General features: G+C 41.5%; 1 protein-coding gene across 2 annotated transcripts in view; it reads right to left on the bottom strand.

Annotated features, from left to right (window-relative positions):
- Positions 1-14,660, bottom strand: part of PALB2 (partner and localizer of BRCA2) — a 31,419-nt gene extending 16,759 nt beyond the window's left edge. The window contains exons 1-6 of one of the 2 annotated variants that reach the window (XM_036279224.1): positions 14,522-14,651; positions 12,367-12,426; positions 12,130-12,232; positions 6,378-7,838; positions 3,743-4,557; positions 2,657-2,728 (exon numbers count right to left, since the gene is read on the bottom strand). In XM_036279224.1, coding sequence (XP_036135117.1) covers positions 2,657-2,728; positions 3,743-4,557; positions 6,378-7,838; positions 12,130-12,232; positions 12,367-12,426; positions 14,522-14,569 — 2,559 coding nt within the window. In that variant the 5' untranslated portion in view covers positions 14,570-14,651. Of the gene's footprint in view, positions 1-2,656; positions 2,729-3,742; positions 4,558-6,377; positions 7,839-12,129; positions 12,233-12,366; positions 12,427-14,521 lie in introns of both variants that reach the window. The other variant, XM_036279225.1, reaches the window with a different exon arrangement.
- Positions 14,661-14,720: the final 60 nt, after the last annotated feature.

Here is a 14,720-nt window from a genome sequence, read left to right as displayed (position 1 = left end):
AAGAAGAAGCCTGGCCGGTGTGGCTCACTGGTTCAGCGTATGCACCAAGAGGTTGCCAGTTCGATTCCCGGTCAGGGCACATGCCCAGGTTGTGGGTCCAATCCCCAGGGGTGGGACATGCAGGAGGTGGCCAGTCCATGTTCTCTCTCATCGATGTTTCTATCTCTCTCCCTCTCCCTTCCTCTCTTTCTAAAATCAATAAAATTTTTTTTTTTTTTTAAAAAGCAACAACGATAAAAATAAGCAAGCAAGCAGCTTAAGAAAGTAAAAGAACAATGAAAGAGGCACAGTGAAAAACGAAGGAAGGAGTTATTAAGGATAAAAACAGCCTGGCCAGTGTGGCTCCATGGTTGGGTGTTGACCCACACACTAAGAGGTCACTGGTTCAATTCCCAGTCAGGGCACATGCCCAGGTTGTGGGCCAGGTCCCCAGTTTGGGGCATGCAGGAGGCGGTGGCCAGTCCATGTTCTCTCTCATTGATGTTTCCCCTCTCGCTAAAATCAATAAAGAAAAATAAAATAAAATAAAAATAATAAAAATAAAAACGGCTGGGAAAGGGCCCAGTCCTTACCTATTAAAAAAAAAAAAAAGGATGAAAACAGAAATAAATTAGGAAATGAAAACCTCAATTAACAATTAATACAATCAAAAACTAGTTTTCAGGAAGACCAACAGAATGGACAAATCTCTTAAGTCTGATGTAGGAAAAAAAAGTTTTAGAAATGGGGGACTGGAGAGAGGGAGGCTTACAGACAGACAAAAAACAATATAAAAATGTAAGTAACACTTTATTTACAAAATTAAAGACACAAATGAAATGATTGATTCCTGAGGAAACTAAGTTATTAAAATTGGTTCAAGAATAGCTTTGAAATGACATTAATATTACTATGTATCTTTTATTGAAAAGCAATCTGGGGATCACAGGCTGAATGATTTGCCCAAGCAGAAACTATTTATGTAGATTTAATTTATTTTTTATAATTAAAACATTTTTTTTAATCCTCACATGAGGATATTTTTCTTTTTTTTTTTTTTTTTTTTTTTTTTATCCTCACTCGAGGACATTTTTCCATTTATTGTTCAGGTAGAGTGGGAGGAAGAGAGAGAGAGAGAAACATCGATGTGAAAGGAACACGTCGAGTGGCTGCGACCAGGGCCGGAGACAAACTGCAACCGAGGTACATGCCCTTAGCGGGAACCGAACCCGGGTCTCTCAGGACCGCAGGCCGATGCTCTAACCGCTGAACCAAATCGGCCAGGGCGAGGATATTTTTCCATTGATTTTTCAGATAGCATGGGAGGGAGGGAGAGATACAAAGAAACATCGATGTGAGAGACACACTGATTGGTTGCCTCCTGCACTATCCCAACCAAGGCTGGGGACCGAATTGCAACCAAGGTACCTGCCCTTGACTTGGAATCAAACCCGCAACTTTTTGGTCCGTAGGCCGACGCTCTAAGCACTGAGCAAAACTGGCCAGGGCTATTTTATATAATTTTTAAAAAATGTTTTTATTGCTTTTTAGAGAGAAAGAAAGGGAGAGGGAGAGATAGATAGAACCATCAACGAGAGAGAAACATTGATTAGCTGCCTCCTACAATGTCCCCTACTAGGGATCAAGCCCAAAACCAGGGTATGTACCCTGACTGGGAATCAAACCAGTGACCTGTTGGTGCATGAGTCGATACTCAACCACTGAGCCACACCAGCCGGGCTTAAATTTTTCATTTAATGAGTTGAGAGAGAGAGGAAAAGAGAGAGAGAGAGAAACATCAATTTGTTGTTCCACTTATTTTATAGATTCATTGGTTGCTTCCAATGAATATAGATTCATGTGCCCTGCTCAGGGATCGAACCCACAACCTTGCCATATCGAGACGACGCTCTAAGATGCTGAGCTACCCAGCCAGGGCTCATTAACAGACTACTGTAATTCATATTCCTCAGAACCATATACATCACATAGCCTATGAAAGATTAACCATTCACTACATCACAATCAAGAACTGCTACCCGCCCTGGCCAGTTTGGCTCAGCGGTTAGAGCGTCGGCCTGCGGTCCAGAGAGACCCAGGTTCGGTTCCCACTAAGGGCATGTACCTTGGTTGCAGTTTGTCCCCGGCCCTGGTTGGGTTGTGTGGGTGGCAACCACTCGATGTGTCCCTTTCACGTCGATGTTTCTTTCTCTCTCTCTCCCTCCCACTCTATCTGAACAAAATATCAAAAAATGTCCTCGGGTGAGGACTAAAAAAAAAAAAAAAAAAGAACTGCCACCCATTTTCTGATCAATCACCATAAGTGGTTCTCCTAGTAACATTAAATCACTTGGGTAGGAGAGTCACAAATGATTCCTCTTTCCCTCTTTCTGTTAAAATGCCTGATTTTAATTTATGTAAGTTGAGTTAATGAGCTTAAGTTGTCCTTGGCAATAGCTTGACATATAAACTTCTTCAGGAGATGATCTCAAAATATAAATACAGGTAAGCACTGTGAAAAACAAAGAACTTAAATCTGTTTATCAGAGTCTTTTTTACTAAATTTATTTAATAGTATTAAGAATAAAAAGCTATCTAATAAAATTCTTCTCCTTTTTCCTATCAATTCATTAGAATTTTACATGTGAGACACATGACAAGGTAAGAGTCTCCTGACCTTTAACTTTGAAACCAGTTGTAGGTTGCCTGGGTTTAGGTTGTCACCAGCAGGAACATCTGCTCTTTCAGTCTGTAGAAACAAAAGTCACACCATTAATCTACACTCTCTGTATGACCTCTGCCTGCATCATTCACTCATCAAAATGTCTACTGCATATGGCAAACTGCTTCACTGGCGGTTTTTATTTTTATTTTAAAAAAATGTTTCTCCCTTTATTGTGTTTTAGAGAGGGGAAGGGAGAGGGAGAGAGAGATAGAAACATCGATGAGAGAGTACATTGACTAGCCACCTCCTGCATGCCCCCCACTAGGGATTTGGGCCACAACCTGGGCATGTGTCCTGACTGGGAATTGAACCAGCGACCTCTTGGTGCATGGGTCAACACTCAACCACTGAGCCACACTGGCGAGGCAACTGGTGACATTTTTAAAAATTTATTTATTTAGCCCTGGCCAGTTTGGCGCAGCGGTTAGAGCGTCGGCCTGTGGTCCAGAGAGACCCAGGTTCGGTTCCCACTAAGGGCACCTACCTCGGTTGCAGTTTGTCCCCGGCCCTGGTTGGTTGTGCAGGTGGCAGCTACTCAATGTGTTCCTTTCAAGTCGATGTTTCTCTCTCTCCCTCCCATTCTATTTGAACAAAAAATGGAAAAATGGAAAAACAAAAAAATTTACTTATTTAATCCTAACCCGAGGATATTTTTTTCCATTTATCTTTAGACAGAGTGGGAGGGAGGGAGAGAGAAAGAGAGAAACATTGATGTGAGAGAGACACATCTACTAGTTGCCTCTCACACAACCTGACCAGGGCTGGGGACTGAACCACAACCAAGGTACCTGAATTGAACCTGGGACACTTCGGTCTGCAAGCCAATGCTCTAACCACTGAGCAAATCCGGCCAGGGCAACTGATATTTTGAAATTAACTTTAATTTCCCCAGAATGAACTTCCAGTTTACAGTGATATCATACCAACATTAAAACATCCTTAAACACTGCGGAGCAAATGTGTAAGGGAGTCTTGCTGTCCAGTCATTAAGGTATTTTGTTCCTTCAGAGAAAATGTCATAAAGGAAGTAGACTGTACCTGTTTGAGAGAATCTTTCCATGAATCTAGGCATGTATTTCCACAGAGCTGATTTTCTTTCAAAGGGGATGATTTACTGAGTGGAGGTGTTGCTTGGGGACCAGAACCACAGTCACAGTAGGGCAGTCCATTCTTTCCTGACACGTGCAGGCTGCCATCTAACTCAGGATGGATGGTACAACTGTCGCATTGTTTACTCCCACTGGCTTTCCCATGAGAGAGTCGGGGTGAAGAGCAAGTTGGTCCAACCACCTCTGCAGGTACTGGGTCGCAGTGTGCTTGGGAGCCAAGAGCTGGGGTGGTGCCTAAGACAGGGAAAGCAGGTGAGCACACACCTGTCGTTCTGTCATCGCCATCAGGTGCAAAAGTATTTAAAGGAGTGAAGAGTAATGTGCATGAGGAAAGGCCCTTCTGCTGAGGCTGGCTTCTTAGCTTTGGTATCTGAGGATGTGCATTTCCTGGTGGAACAATCAGTTCCTCTCCCAAATCCTCCATTTCTAAGTTGATTTGTTTAGGAGTCAGTTCCTCCAAAACAATATAATTTCCCTCTTTAAGATGACTCTCTCCATACAATTTTGATCCAAAAGGCTCAATCAGGTTTTCTGAGCCAGTCTTCAGTTTTTCAACCTTAAGAGGTCCAAAGTTTTCATCAGGTAACTGAAAGTCTGTGATTTTGAGAAAAGATGACAGTTGCTTTAAACTCAGCATTTCTTTCTTATGAGATGAAGCACTGGAGGAAGCACCATCGTCCAAAGCTAAGCAAGAATTATTACTGGAAGAAAAGAAGTCCTCTTTTTGGCAGTGACCATCCTTCCCTAAAATAGAAAGGACCAACAATAACAAACACCTAACAAGAGACATTAACCCCGAACAAAGAAGGTTCATCACTTTTCTGTCCATGACTAAAACCTCAGTGAACAGTGCAAACACCAGCCACAGTTTAGTGGTTAACGAGCAGCTCTCCCGCTGCAGTTGCCCAACAGTATGGTGCTAACAGCATTAGCTGGGGAAAGGAAGACGGGGGTCTAGTCCCAGCTTGGCCACTGACTTGCTGTGCTGCTTTGGGCAAGTCAATTCACTTCATTTTCCCTGGTCCCTCATAAGGGAACTGGACTAAGAATCTCTAAAGTCCTTTCTACTCTGAAACTATGATTCCACAAGCTACCAGAATACAGTCTACAAAATGCTGGCTCTCCTCACCGAAGAAAACTTAGTCCCCTTTTTAAGCAAAGAGGTGTTTACTATTCTTAGTGACTGGAATTCTTATATACCATTCAAAATGCAGCTGCATCATCACCCAATAAATAAGTAAACAAACACTGGTACATATATACAATAGAATATCATTTAGCCATAAAAAAGAATAAAGTACGGATACATGCTAGAACATGTATGCATCTTGAAAACAAGGTGAAAGCCAGACAGAAAAGGCCACACGTTGTATAACTGCATTGACCTGAAATAAGTAAATTCATGGAGATTATAAAATAGATTGGTGGTCGCCAGGGGCTGGGGGAGAGGAAAAGAAATCAAATGCTTAGTGGGTATAGAATCTCCATGCATGGTGATGGAAATGTTTTGGAACTAGGCAGGGATCATGGATGCACACTGTGAATGTACTAAATGGCACTGAATTGTTCACCTAATTTAAACTCGTTAATTTTGTTATGTGAAGGTCACCTCAAGAAAAAGAAATTTAATGTAGCTGCAGATTACTAAAATAGCAGATTATGTCAACATATACACAAGAATGTTTCTGGTTTACTATATTGCCCTACTTTATGATTCCTTTGTATTCTGGTTGACCTAAAAGATGGTAAAGCATAATGACTCTTATTTTTAATTAATTATAACTCACAGACCAGAGCCTGAGTCCAAGGGTACAGAGCAAGCAGGCTTCCTCTTTTTGTAAATAAAGTTTTACTGGAACACTGTCACATTTACATGTTGTCTGTGGCAACTTTTGCACTACACTTGAGTAGCTCTGACAGAGCACAATTTTCTACATGGCCTTTTATGGAAAATTTGTTGATCCCTAATGTAGAACCAGAGTGAATTATCTAGTTTTTACGCTCAGTTTATCAGATACAGCTCCCGAGTAAATGAATAAAAAAGTTTAAATTATGTCACTTGCTAACTTCCAAAATCATCTCAGAGAATATATGGGATATTTTATTCAAAAATGTTGCTTAATCCATTGCATTTTATTACACAATCATTCCTAAGAGAGTCAGTCAGCGACCTCTTACTCTGATACACATTTCATTTTACTTCAAATACACTTCCTATATTAGTTATACTTCTACCCATAGGTCAAGACTGTGTTGTACCTGAATACTGATTTTAGGTAAGGGTCCAATATATTTTCCTTCTCAGTGTCGACTTTGTCAACTACATTAGTGAACTCTGGCATCACACAACCAGGCTGAACCCCTGTTCTGTCACTTTAATTAAAACACTTTACTCTCCTTGAGCCTTAGTTTCCTCATCTGTAAGGGGAGGATAAAAACAGATTCTACCTCATGTAGGGTTGCTGTGATGATTCCATGAATTAGTATCTGTACATTTAGCAAGTGCCAGGCACATAGTATCAGAGGACATCGCTGTCACCATCCTCAACCACACCTTGATTTACCTTGAACTTCCCTCTTGCCATGAATAACTGCCTTTTCATTCTGATCACTGTGCAAAGTGACTTCTTCCTCGGACCTAGTAATGCCTGATGGGCCATAAGTAGGCAAAAGCCGTTCATGATGATGTAATGTAGGAGTTTGGATTGTCTTTCTTTTTCCTCTGTGTCTTCTACCAGATGGCTGGGTAACCGCTGTTCTAGAAAAGTCATCCTTAGTGGGCCCAGCAGGAGAAATGATTTCAGTTAACGAAAGAAGTCTCTGAAAAGGACTTTTTGAACTTGCTTGTCCTGTGCACTTGTCAATCACCCTATATTCATTTTGGTTAGTTTCTTCATTGGAAAGCTTTAAAATTTTGGTAGTTTCCTTTTTATTTTTAATCCCTTTTTTCTTGATACCCAAGTGACTTTGAATTACAGCCTCCAGGGCTACTTTCCTCTGGAAATTTGACATATGTCGTGTTGTTCTAACATAATATTCTGCAGGAAAAAGAAGGCCTTCGAGCATGGTGCAAGAAGGTGTTTCATTTTCTGCAGAAACAGGAGAGATTACTTCTAGGCCAAGACTCTTAGATGAACTCAGAACCTCATTTTCCTGAAAACATTCATTTCTATTGTCAGGGGCATTACCGGGAGATTCTAAAGACTCCTCGGTGTGATTTTGTTCTTCTAAGTTTTGGTTTTCATTTGCTGGTAAGTTGTGAGTGAGTTCATTCACAGAATATGCATTGTCTGCCTCTAAGTCAGGACTTCTAGGCAGCTGGCCACCTGCACTTATAGCTTTATTTGCCTCTGGGTTATCTGTATAGACAGTCACTTTGTCGCGTGCCTCAAAGTTTACAGGTGAGGTAGAGCTAGTATTTTTTAAACCGTGAGCAGTAAGTTCACAGTTCTTTGTAGGAGGCTTATGTTGAAGGTGCTGACCACTACTGCTATCTGACTGAGTACGCAGAGGAGGTTGGGGCATCCTGGGGAAATGATTTCCTCCTAAGAGAGCATTCACACTGCTTTGTGGTTTGGCATTTGGTGGAATTAACACATTCCCATCATTAGTTTCTGTAACTGGTGCTTGAGAACCTGGAATGTCAGACTGAGGACTTGAAAAGTCAGTTCTTTTAAGTATAGGTGTCCCAGGATTTTCTCTATTGAGTTCTTCTTGTTCCTTTAGTCTTTTTCCAGATAAGATAAGTGAATCAGTGTCTAAGAAAGATTCCCTCTCTTGTGAAATAAATGTTCTCTTCTGCTGATTCTTTCTCCTCCCTGGCAGCTTACTCTGCCTTTTCTCACCTTCAGGGTCACTGACCCTGCAGGCAAAATGTTCCTGTGTATAATCTGTTGTCCACTTGTGTGATCCTTCCACTGGGCCACGTCCAGGGTTAAAGGACTCAGACTCAGTGTCTCCAGCTTCTTCACTGAGATGGGTGTTGATTTGTAATGCATCACAAGAAGATACTTCAGTTTTAGGTTCTAAGGAGGAAAAATTATATAATTAATATTTTCCTTTTAAAGTAAAGCAAAATAGCCCTGGTCGGTTTGGCTCAGTGGTTGGAGTGTCGGCCTGCAGTCCAGAGAGACCTGGGTTCAGTTCCCGCTAAGGGCACGTATCTTGGCTACAGTTTGTCCCCGTCCCTGGTTGGGTCGGGCAGGTGGCAGCCACTCAATGTGTCCGTTTCACGTCAATGTTTCTCTCTCTCTCTCTCTCTCCTGCTCTATCTGAACAAAAAATGAAAAAATGTTCTTGGGTAAGGAATAAATAAATAAATAAATATATAAAGTAAAGCAAAATAATTCCGTATTTATTTTAAAACGTTATGTATAAATATTTACTTAAAAAAGAGTCAATGTATTTCATTCAGGCAGATCAAAGTTAAAGTTTTGCATAATCTAATAAACCATAATAATTTTAAGTAAATGTGAACAAATAGAATTGTGCTTGAAAAATTGATTTTGTTTTGTTGTTAATTCTCACCTGAGGATATTTTTTCCATTGATTTTTAGAGAGATAGAAGGGAAGAAAGAGAAACATTGATGTGAGAAACACAGTGACAGACTACCTTCCACAGGTGCCCTGGTCAGGGCTGGGGACTGAATGTGCAACCCAGGTACCTGCCCTTAACCAGAAATCGAACCCATGATTCGAGTGTGAGTGTAAAAAAGTGTGGAAGTGGGAGTGTATGAAAGTGTGTGTGTGTGTGTGTGTATGAAAGTGTGAATGGATGAAAATATGTGTATGAAAGTGTGTCAGTATGTGTATGAAAGTGTATGAGTGTATGAAAGTATGTGAGTGTAAGTGCGTATGAGTGTCAGTGCATGAAAGTGTGTGCGAGTGTGTGTGGGTGTGAGTGTAGGAAAGAGTTTATGAGTGTGAGTGTATAAAAGTGGGTAAGTGTGAGTGTATGGAAGTGTGTGTGTGGGTGTGTGTATGAGTATGAAAGTGTGACTGTATGAAAATATGTGTGTATGAAAGTGTGTATGAAAGTGTGTGAGTGTATGAAAATGTGTGTGCATAAATGGTGTGAATGAGTGTATAAAAGTGTGTGTGTATAAAAGTGTGTGAGTGTATGAAAGTGTGTATGAGTGTGTGTAGTATGATAGTGTGTGAGTGTATGAAAATGTGTGAGTGTGTATGACTGTGTAGGCTGACACTCTAACCACTGAGAACACAGGCCAGGGCAAAATAATTTTTAAACTAAAAGATTATCTATTCTTTACTGAAATCATCTTTTTTCTTAGTTTTTTCACAGCTTTATTGACATAGAGCTGACAAAAATTATATAAATGCAAGGTGTACAATGTGATGTTTTGATATATGTACACATTATAAAGTGTTACCATAATCAAGCTAATTTATACATCACTTCACATGGTTTTTTTTGTTTATATTGAGAACACTTAAGATCAGTTCTCTTAGCAAATTTCAAGTATACAATATAGATGCAGTATTAACTATTATCACCATGCTGTATGTTAGATCGCTAGAACTTATTCATTCTGTGTAACTGAAACTCTGTACTCTGTGACCAACATCTCCTCATCTCACCTAAATTTTTATTTCATGTCTTTTTGGTGGCTCAAATAATTTTTTAAAAAATATAGTTTTACTGATTTGAGAGAAAGGGAGAAGGAGGGAGAGAAACACAGATGCAAGAGGGAAACATTGATCCACTGCCACTCATATGCCCTGACCAGGGATTGAACCTGCAACCTGGGTATGTGCCGACAGGGAATTGAATCAGCAACCTTTTGGCGCATGAGATGATGCTTCAATCAACTGAGCCACATGGCCAGGGCTCAAGTAATTTTAATACCTCTTTACTAATTCTTCTTTTAAAAAAATGTTTTTATTTGTTTTTTACAGAGACAGGAAGGGAGAGAGAGATGGAAACATTAATGTGAGAGAGAAACATTGATCAGCTGCCTCCTGCATGCCCCCTTTTGGGGATCAAGTGTGCAACCCGGTATGTGCCTTGACCGGGAATCAAACCAGGACCTCTCAGTCCATGGGACGAGAGGACACTCAATCCACTGAGCCACACTGGCTGGGCCCTCTTTCCTATTTCAACAGCCTCCAATTTTATGGTTATAAGTAATCTAAGTATTAACATGAGAAATGATCATTGTTTTTTAGTAGTTTATATTTTTATTTTTTTTATCCTCACCAGAGGACATTTTTCCATTTTTTGTTCAGGTAGAGTGGGAGGGAGAGAGAGGAACAGAGAGAGAGAGAGAGAAACATCGATGTGAAAGGAACACATCGAGTGGCTGCTACCTGCACAACCGACCAGGGGCCGGGGACAAACTGCAACCGAGGTACGCGCCCTTAGCGGGAACCGAACCCGGGTCTCTCAGGACCGCAGGCCGACGCTCTAACCGCTGAGCCAAACCGGCCAGGGCGATCATTGTTTTTTTAGAGTATTTCCAGCTAGACATTTTTCACAGTGCATATGTAGAAATTTAATTTTAAAATAAACAATAAGTATAATTATTAAAAGTTGAGAGGAAAAAAGAGCACTAAATGAACAATCCAACTGAAAGCATAGTTTATTGCTCATAGAATGGGAGAAAATATTTAAAAATCATGCATCAAATAAGGGTCTAAGAGCCACAATATTAGGAACTTACAACTTCAGAACTAAAAAACAAATAACTTGCCCTGGCCGGTTTGGCTCAGCGGTTGGAGCGTCCACCTGCGGTCTGGAGAGACCCGGGTTTGGTTCCCGCTAAGGGCATGTACCTCGGTTGCAGTTTGTCCCCGGCCCTGGTTGGTCATGTGGGTGGCAGCCACTCGATGTGTCCCTTTCACATCAATGTTTCCCTCTCTCTCCCTCCCACTCTATCTGTACAAAATATGGAAAAATGTCCTCGGGTCAGGATAAAAAAAAAATTAAAAAAACAAACAAACAAAAAACAAATAACTTGCCCAGCCTGTGTGGCTCAACAAACAAACAAAAAACAAATAACTTGCCCAGCCTGTGTGGCTCAGTGGATTGAGTGTCCTCCCGTCCCATGGACTGAGAGGTGCCGGTTTGATTCCCAGTCAAGGCACATGTCTGGGTTGCGGGCTCACTCCCCACTGGGGGGCGTGCAGGAGGCAGCCAATCAATGTTTCTCTCTCTCCCTAAAAAAATTTTAAAAATCAATAAAAATAAAATGTTAAAAAGTAAACAAATAAATAAAAAAAAAATAACCTAATCAAAATATTGGCAAAGCATTTGAATAGACATTTCTCTAAAGAAAATATACAAATGACCTCTAAGCACATGAAAAGATGTTCATCATTAGTCACTAGAAATGCAGATTAAAACCACAATTAGATACCACTTCACATCCACCAGGACAGTTATAGTTTTTAAAATGGCAAATTATAAGTACTAGGGAGGATGTGGAAAAATTGGAACCCTTACGCATCATGGTGGAAATGCAAAATGGTACAGCTGCTGTAGGAAAGTTTGGTAATTCCTCAAAGTTAAACATAGCCTTGGCTGATTAGCTCAGTTGATTAGAGGGTTGTCCTGAAACATCAAGGTTGCAGGTTTGATCCCCAGTCAGGGCACATCCAAGAATCAACCAATGAATGCGTAAATAAGTGTAACAACAAATTGATCGATCTCTCTCTCTCAAAAAAAAAAAAAATTAAACACAGACTTACCAAGTGATTGAGCAATTCCAAGCCTAGGTATATGCCCAAAATAATTGGAAACATATGTCTACACAAACATTTACACATGAATGTTCATGGCAGCTTAGTAGCCCAAATTAACAATAGCCAAAAAGTAGAAACAATCCAAATGTCCATCAACAGATGAATGGACACACAAATGGTGGTACAATGGAATATTATTCAGCTGCAAAAGGGAATGGGTAATGATGCATGCCTGGATGTGTGTATGTTCAGGTAGATGACCACTGAAAACATTATGTCAAGGAAAAGAAGCCAGTCACAAAAGGCCACATATTATATGATTCCATTAATATGAATTGTCCAGAACAGACTAATCCACAGAAACAGAAAGTAGATTAGTGGTGGCCAGGGGATATGGGTGGGATGGATACAGAATTTCCTTTTTGGGAGTGGTGAAAATGTTCTAGAAATAGTGATGATGGTTGCACTCTCTTGTGAATATATAAAGAACCATCCAATTGTACCCTTTAAAGAGTCTATTGCATCTTTATCTTCTGACTGCGAGAAAAAGAACCACAGCCAAACACACCTGGAAAATGAATAATGAAGAAGCAGAAGTGAATGAGCTAGCTTTACCTGAGTGGTTTAGCTGTGGTGAAACTTGTGGCTGGAGCAAACACTCTTGTTCTTTCACTATTTTCTTAATACAATTCTTAACCTTCTCAGCTCTTTGGGCCCGCTAGAGAAAGCAAAAGCAGCTCAAGGAACAAATTTAAGGGAAAAAGAAATTTAAAAAAAAGCTTCATATTATAAAAAATTGTTTTTATAGTCTGTATTATAATACCTCAATTTGAGAGAATAAGATTCACTTACCTGAAGGCGGGCCAGAGTCTTGCTGTATTCCCTTTTCAAGAATGCTAATTTTTCCTTCAACTGCAAGAAGAAAAACATCAGACAACACCGAGCAGTGGGAAGTACAGTGAGCAAAGAGAAGGGGTACAGTGCCTACCAGACATGAGAGTGTGGTGTTCAGCTGGTCCCTCAGTGAGAGGCAGTGGAGGGCGTGGCCCTTGATAGACTACATTACTCCCACTTCTCACAAAGCACCAAGCCCTCTACTGTCTCAAAACCTTCACACAGACTGTTCTCATCACCTACAGCATTTCCTCCCCAACTCACTTCGCTAATTCCTACTGATTCTGCAAGCCTCAGCTTAGATTTTTATTTCCCTGGAACAGACATCTAGGTTCTTCTTCAATCCAGGTTAGATACTCCACTTCTCTGTGCTTTTATCATGGTACTTATTATCTGTCATCTGTTTACTTCTCTGTTTCCCCATCCCCCTATCTCGCTGCGAGATCCTCTGAAGTAGCAGGAGCTGTCACTCTTAGACATTCACTTGGAAAATGAATCTCTTATTTGTCAGATATTTGTCCAGGTATCTCTACCACCTGGGAACAATAGCTGTATCCGTTAATAAGGGTATCAGCTATTGATTGAGGTGCTAGATATATAGTGTGGTCAAGCTTACATATAGTGAATGATGCAGATAATAAACAAGAAAACAAATAAACAGATGAGTACACATGGTAATCAATACATAGATAAACCGAGAGTCTGAGTTACAGGAATGAACTACTTTAGGTTGGGTGGCCAGGGTCATTTCTAAGGACTACCATTTGAACTTAGACCTGGAGGAGGAAGGAGCTGGCTAGGAAAGATCAGAGGGAAAGCAGTTTGTCCAGGATCACACAGTTTATAAATGGTATGTAATTCAATCCCATGCAGTCCAGCTCTAGAGTCTGAGCTCTTAAATCGACACTAGACTGCTTCTTACAGCATCCTATTAATCACTAGGCTTATCAATAATCTGGGAATAATCTTGACTGGTAAATGTCCTTCTTGCCCCCACTAGAAAGTGGACTGGGCCCTGGCCAGTGGCTCCGTTGGTTGGAGCATCACGGGTTCGATTCCCTGTCAGGGCACATACCCAGGTTGCAGGTTCGATCCCTGGTCGGGGTGCATGGGGGAGGCAACAAACTGAAGTTTCTCGCTCTCTCTCTCTCTCACTTCCTCTCTCTGAAATCAATTTAAAAAGAGAGAGAGACAGTTGCAGTTTGTCCCCGGCCCTGGTTGGTCGTGCGGGTGGCAGCCACTCGATGTGTCCCTTCACGTCGATGTTTCTCTCTCTCTCTCTCCCTTCCTCTCTCTCCCTCCCACTCTAAATGGAAAAATGTCCTCGGGTGAGGATAAAAAAAAAAAAGAGAGAGAGAGAGATAAAGAAAGCGGGCTGGGATAAGAGGACTGCTGAGTTAATGGGAATGAAGAATGTAGCACCAACAGCCAGCACAGGATACATTCTAGCTAGTATCAGCATAAGCACAAGTTGGCATATATACAAATGGCTAGAGCAACACTGTTACTGTTGTAGAAGCAAAACCTGAAAAACCACCTAAGTCACTCAGCAGAGTAATATCTAAAGAAATGATGGCACTTTCATACTACAAAATACTATACAGAATGTAAAAAAAAAAAAAAAATGGGTTGATAAACACACACTACCATGGACGTCAAACACAGAGAAGGAAAACGGAAGTTGCAGAACCATTCGGATTGTACCATGTACGAACATTCTCCTTTCCAAAAAATGCACATCACTTTTTGGGGTTAGAGAATACAACCCAGCCGCCCCCACCCCCCCCCACTGCTAACAAACTGAAGGAGTGGGGTGGGAGAAGCCAAGACCGACTACGTTGAGGCACAGAGTGTGTCAACGGGGACTTCAGCTTTATCTATAGTTTTGCATTTTGTATTTATGTATTAGTGCTGTAAAAAAAAGAAGAGTGTTCTTTAAGTGCCACCAGGCGAGTACAGCGCTTTTCCACTGTCACTCTCTGGGCGCCCCCGAGTCCAAAGAGCAGAGGTTAAAGGTCAGTGCGCTCCGAGTCGGCGGGGGACACAGAGACCGGCCTACAATCCTGGAGAAGGGGTCGAAGTTCGAAGTCAGCCCCTCCCGCACCCCCGGCACCTTTTCCTTCTCCTCAAAGCTGAGGGGCTTCCCGGGAGGCTCTTCCATCGGGCCAGCGAACGAACGAAAAGAGCAGCCGTCGCCGGCCCCGAGGCTGCGGACACGAGGACTCCAGCTGGCCCCGGGCCCCAGTGGCACCCCAGGAACGAATGGGGCGCCCGGGATATAGTCAGCACGCGACCAGCTGGCTCATGCGCAC

The sequence above is a fragment of the Molossus molossus genome, unplaced genomic scaffold, assembly GCF_014108415.1.
Source record: "Molossus molossus isolate mMolMol1 unplaced genomic scaffold, mMolMol1.p scaffold_m16_p_3, whole genome shotgun sequence".
NCBI lineage: Eukaryota > Metazoa > Chordata > Mammalia > Chiroptera > Molossidae > Molossus > Molossus molossus.
This window is presented reverse-complemented; position numbering and strand designations above follow the sequence as displayed.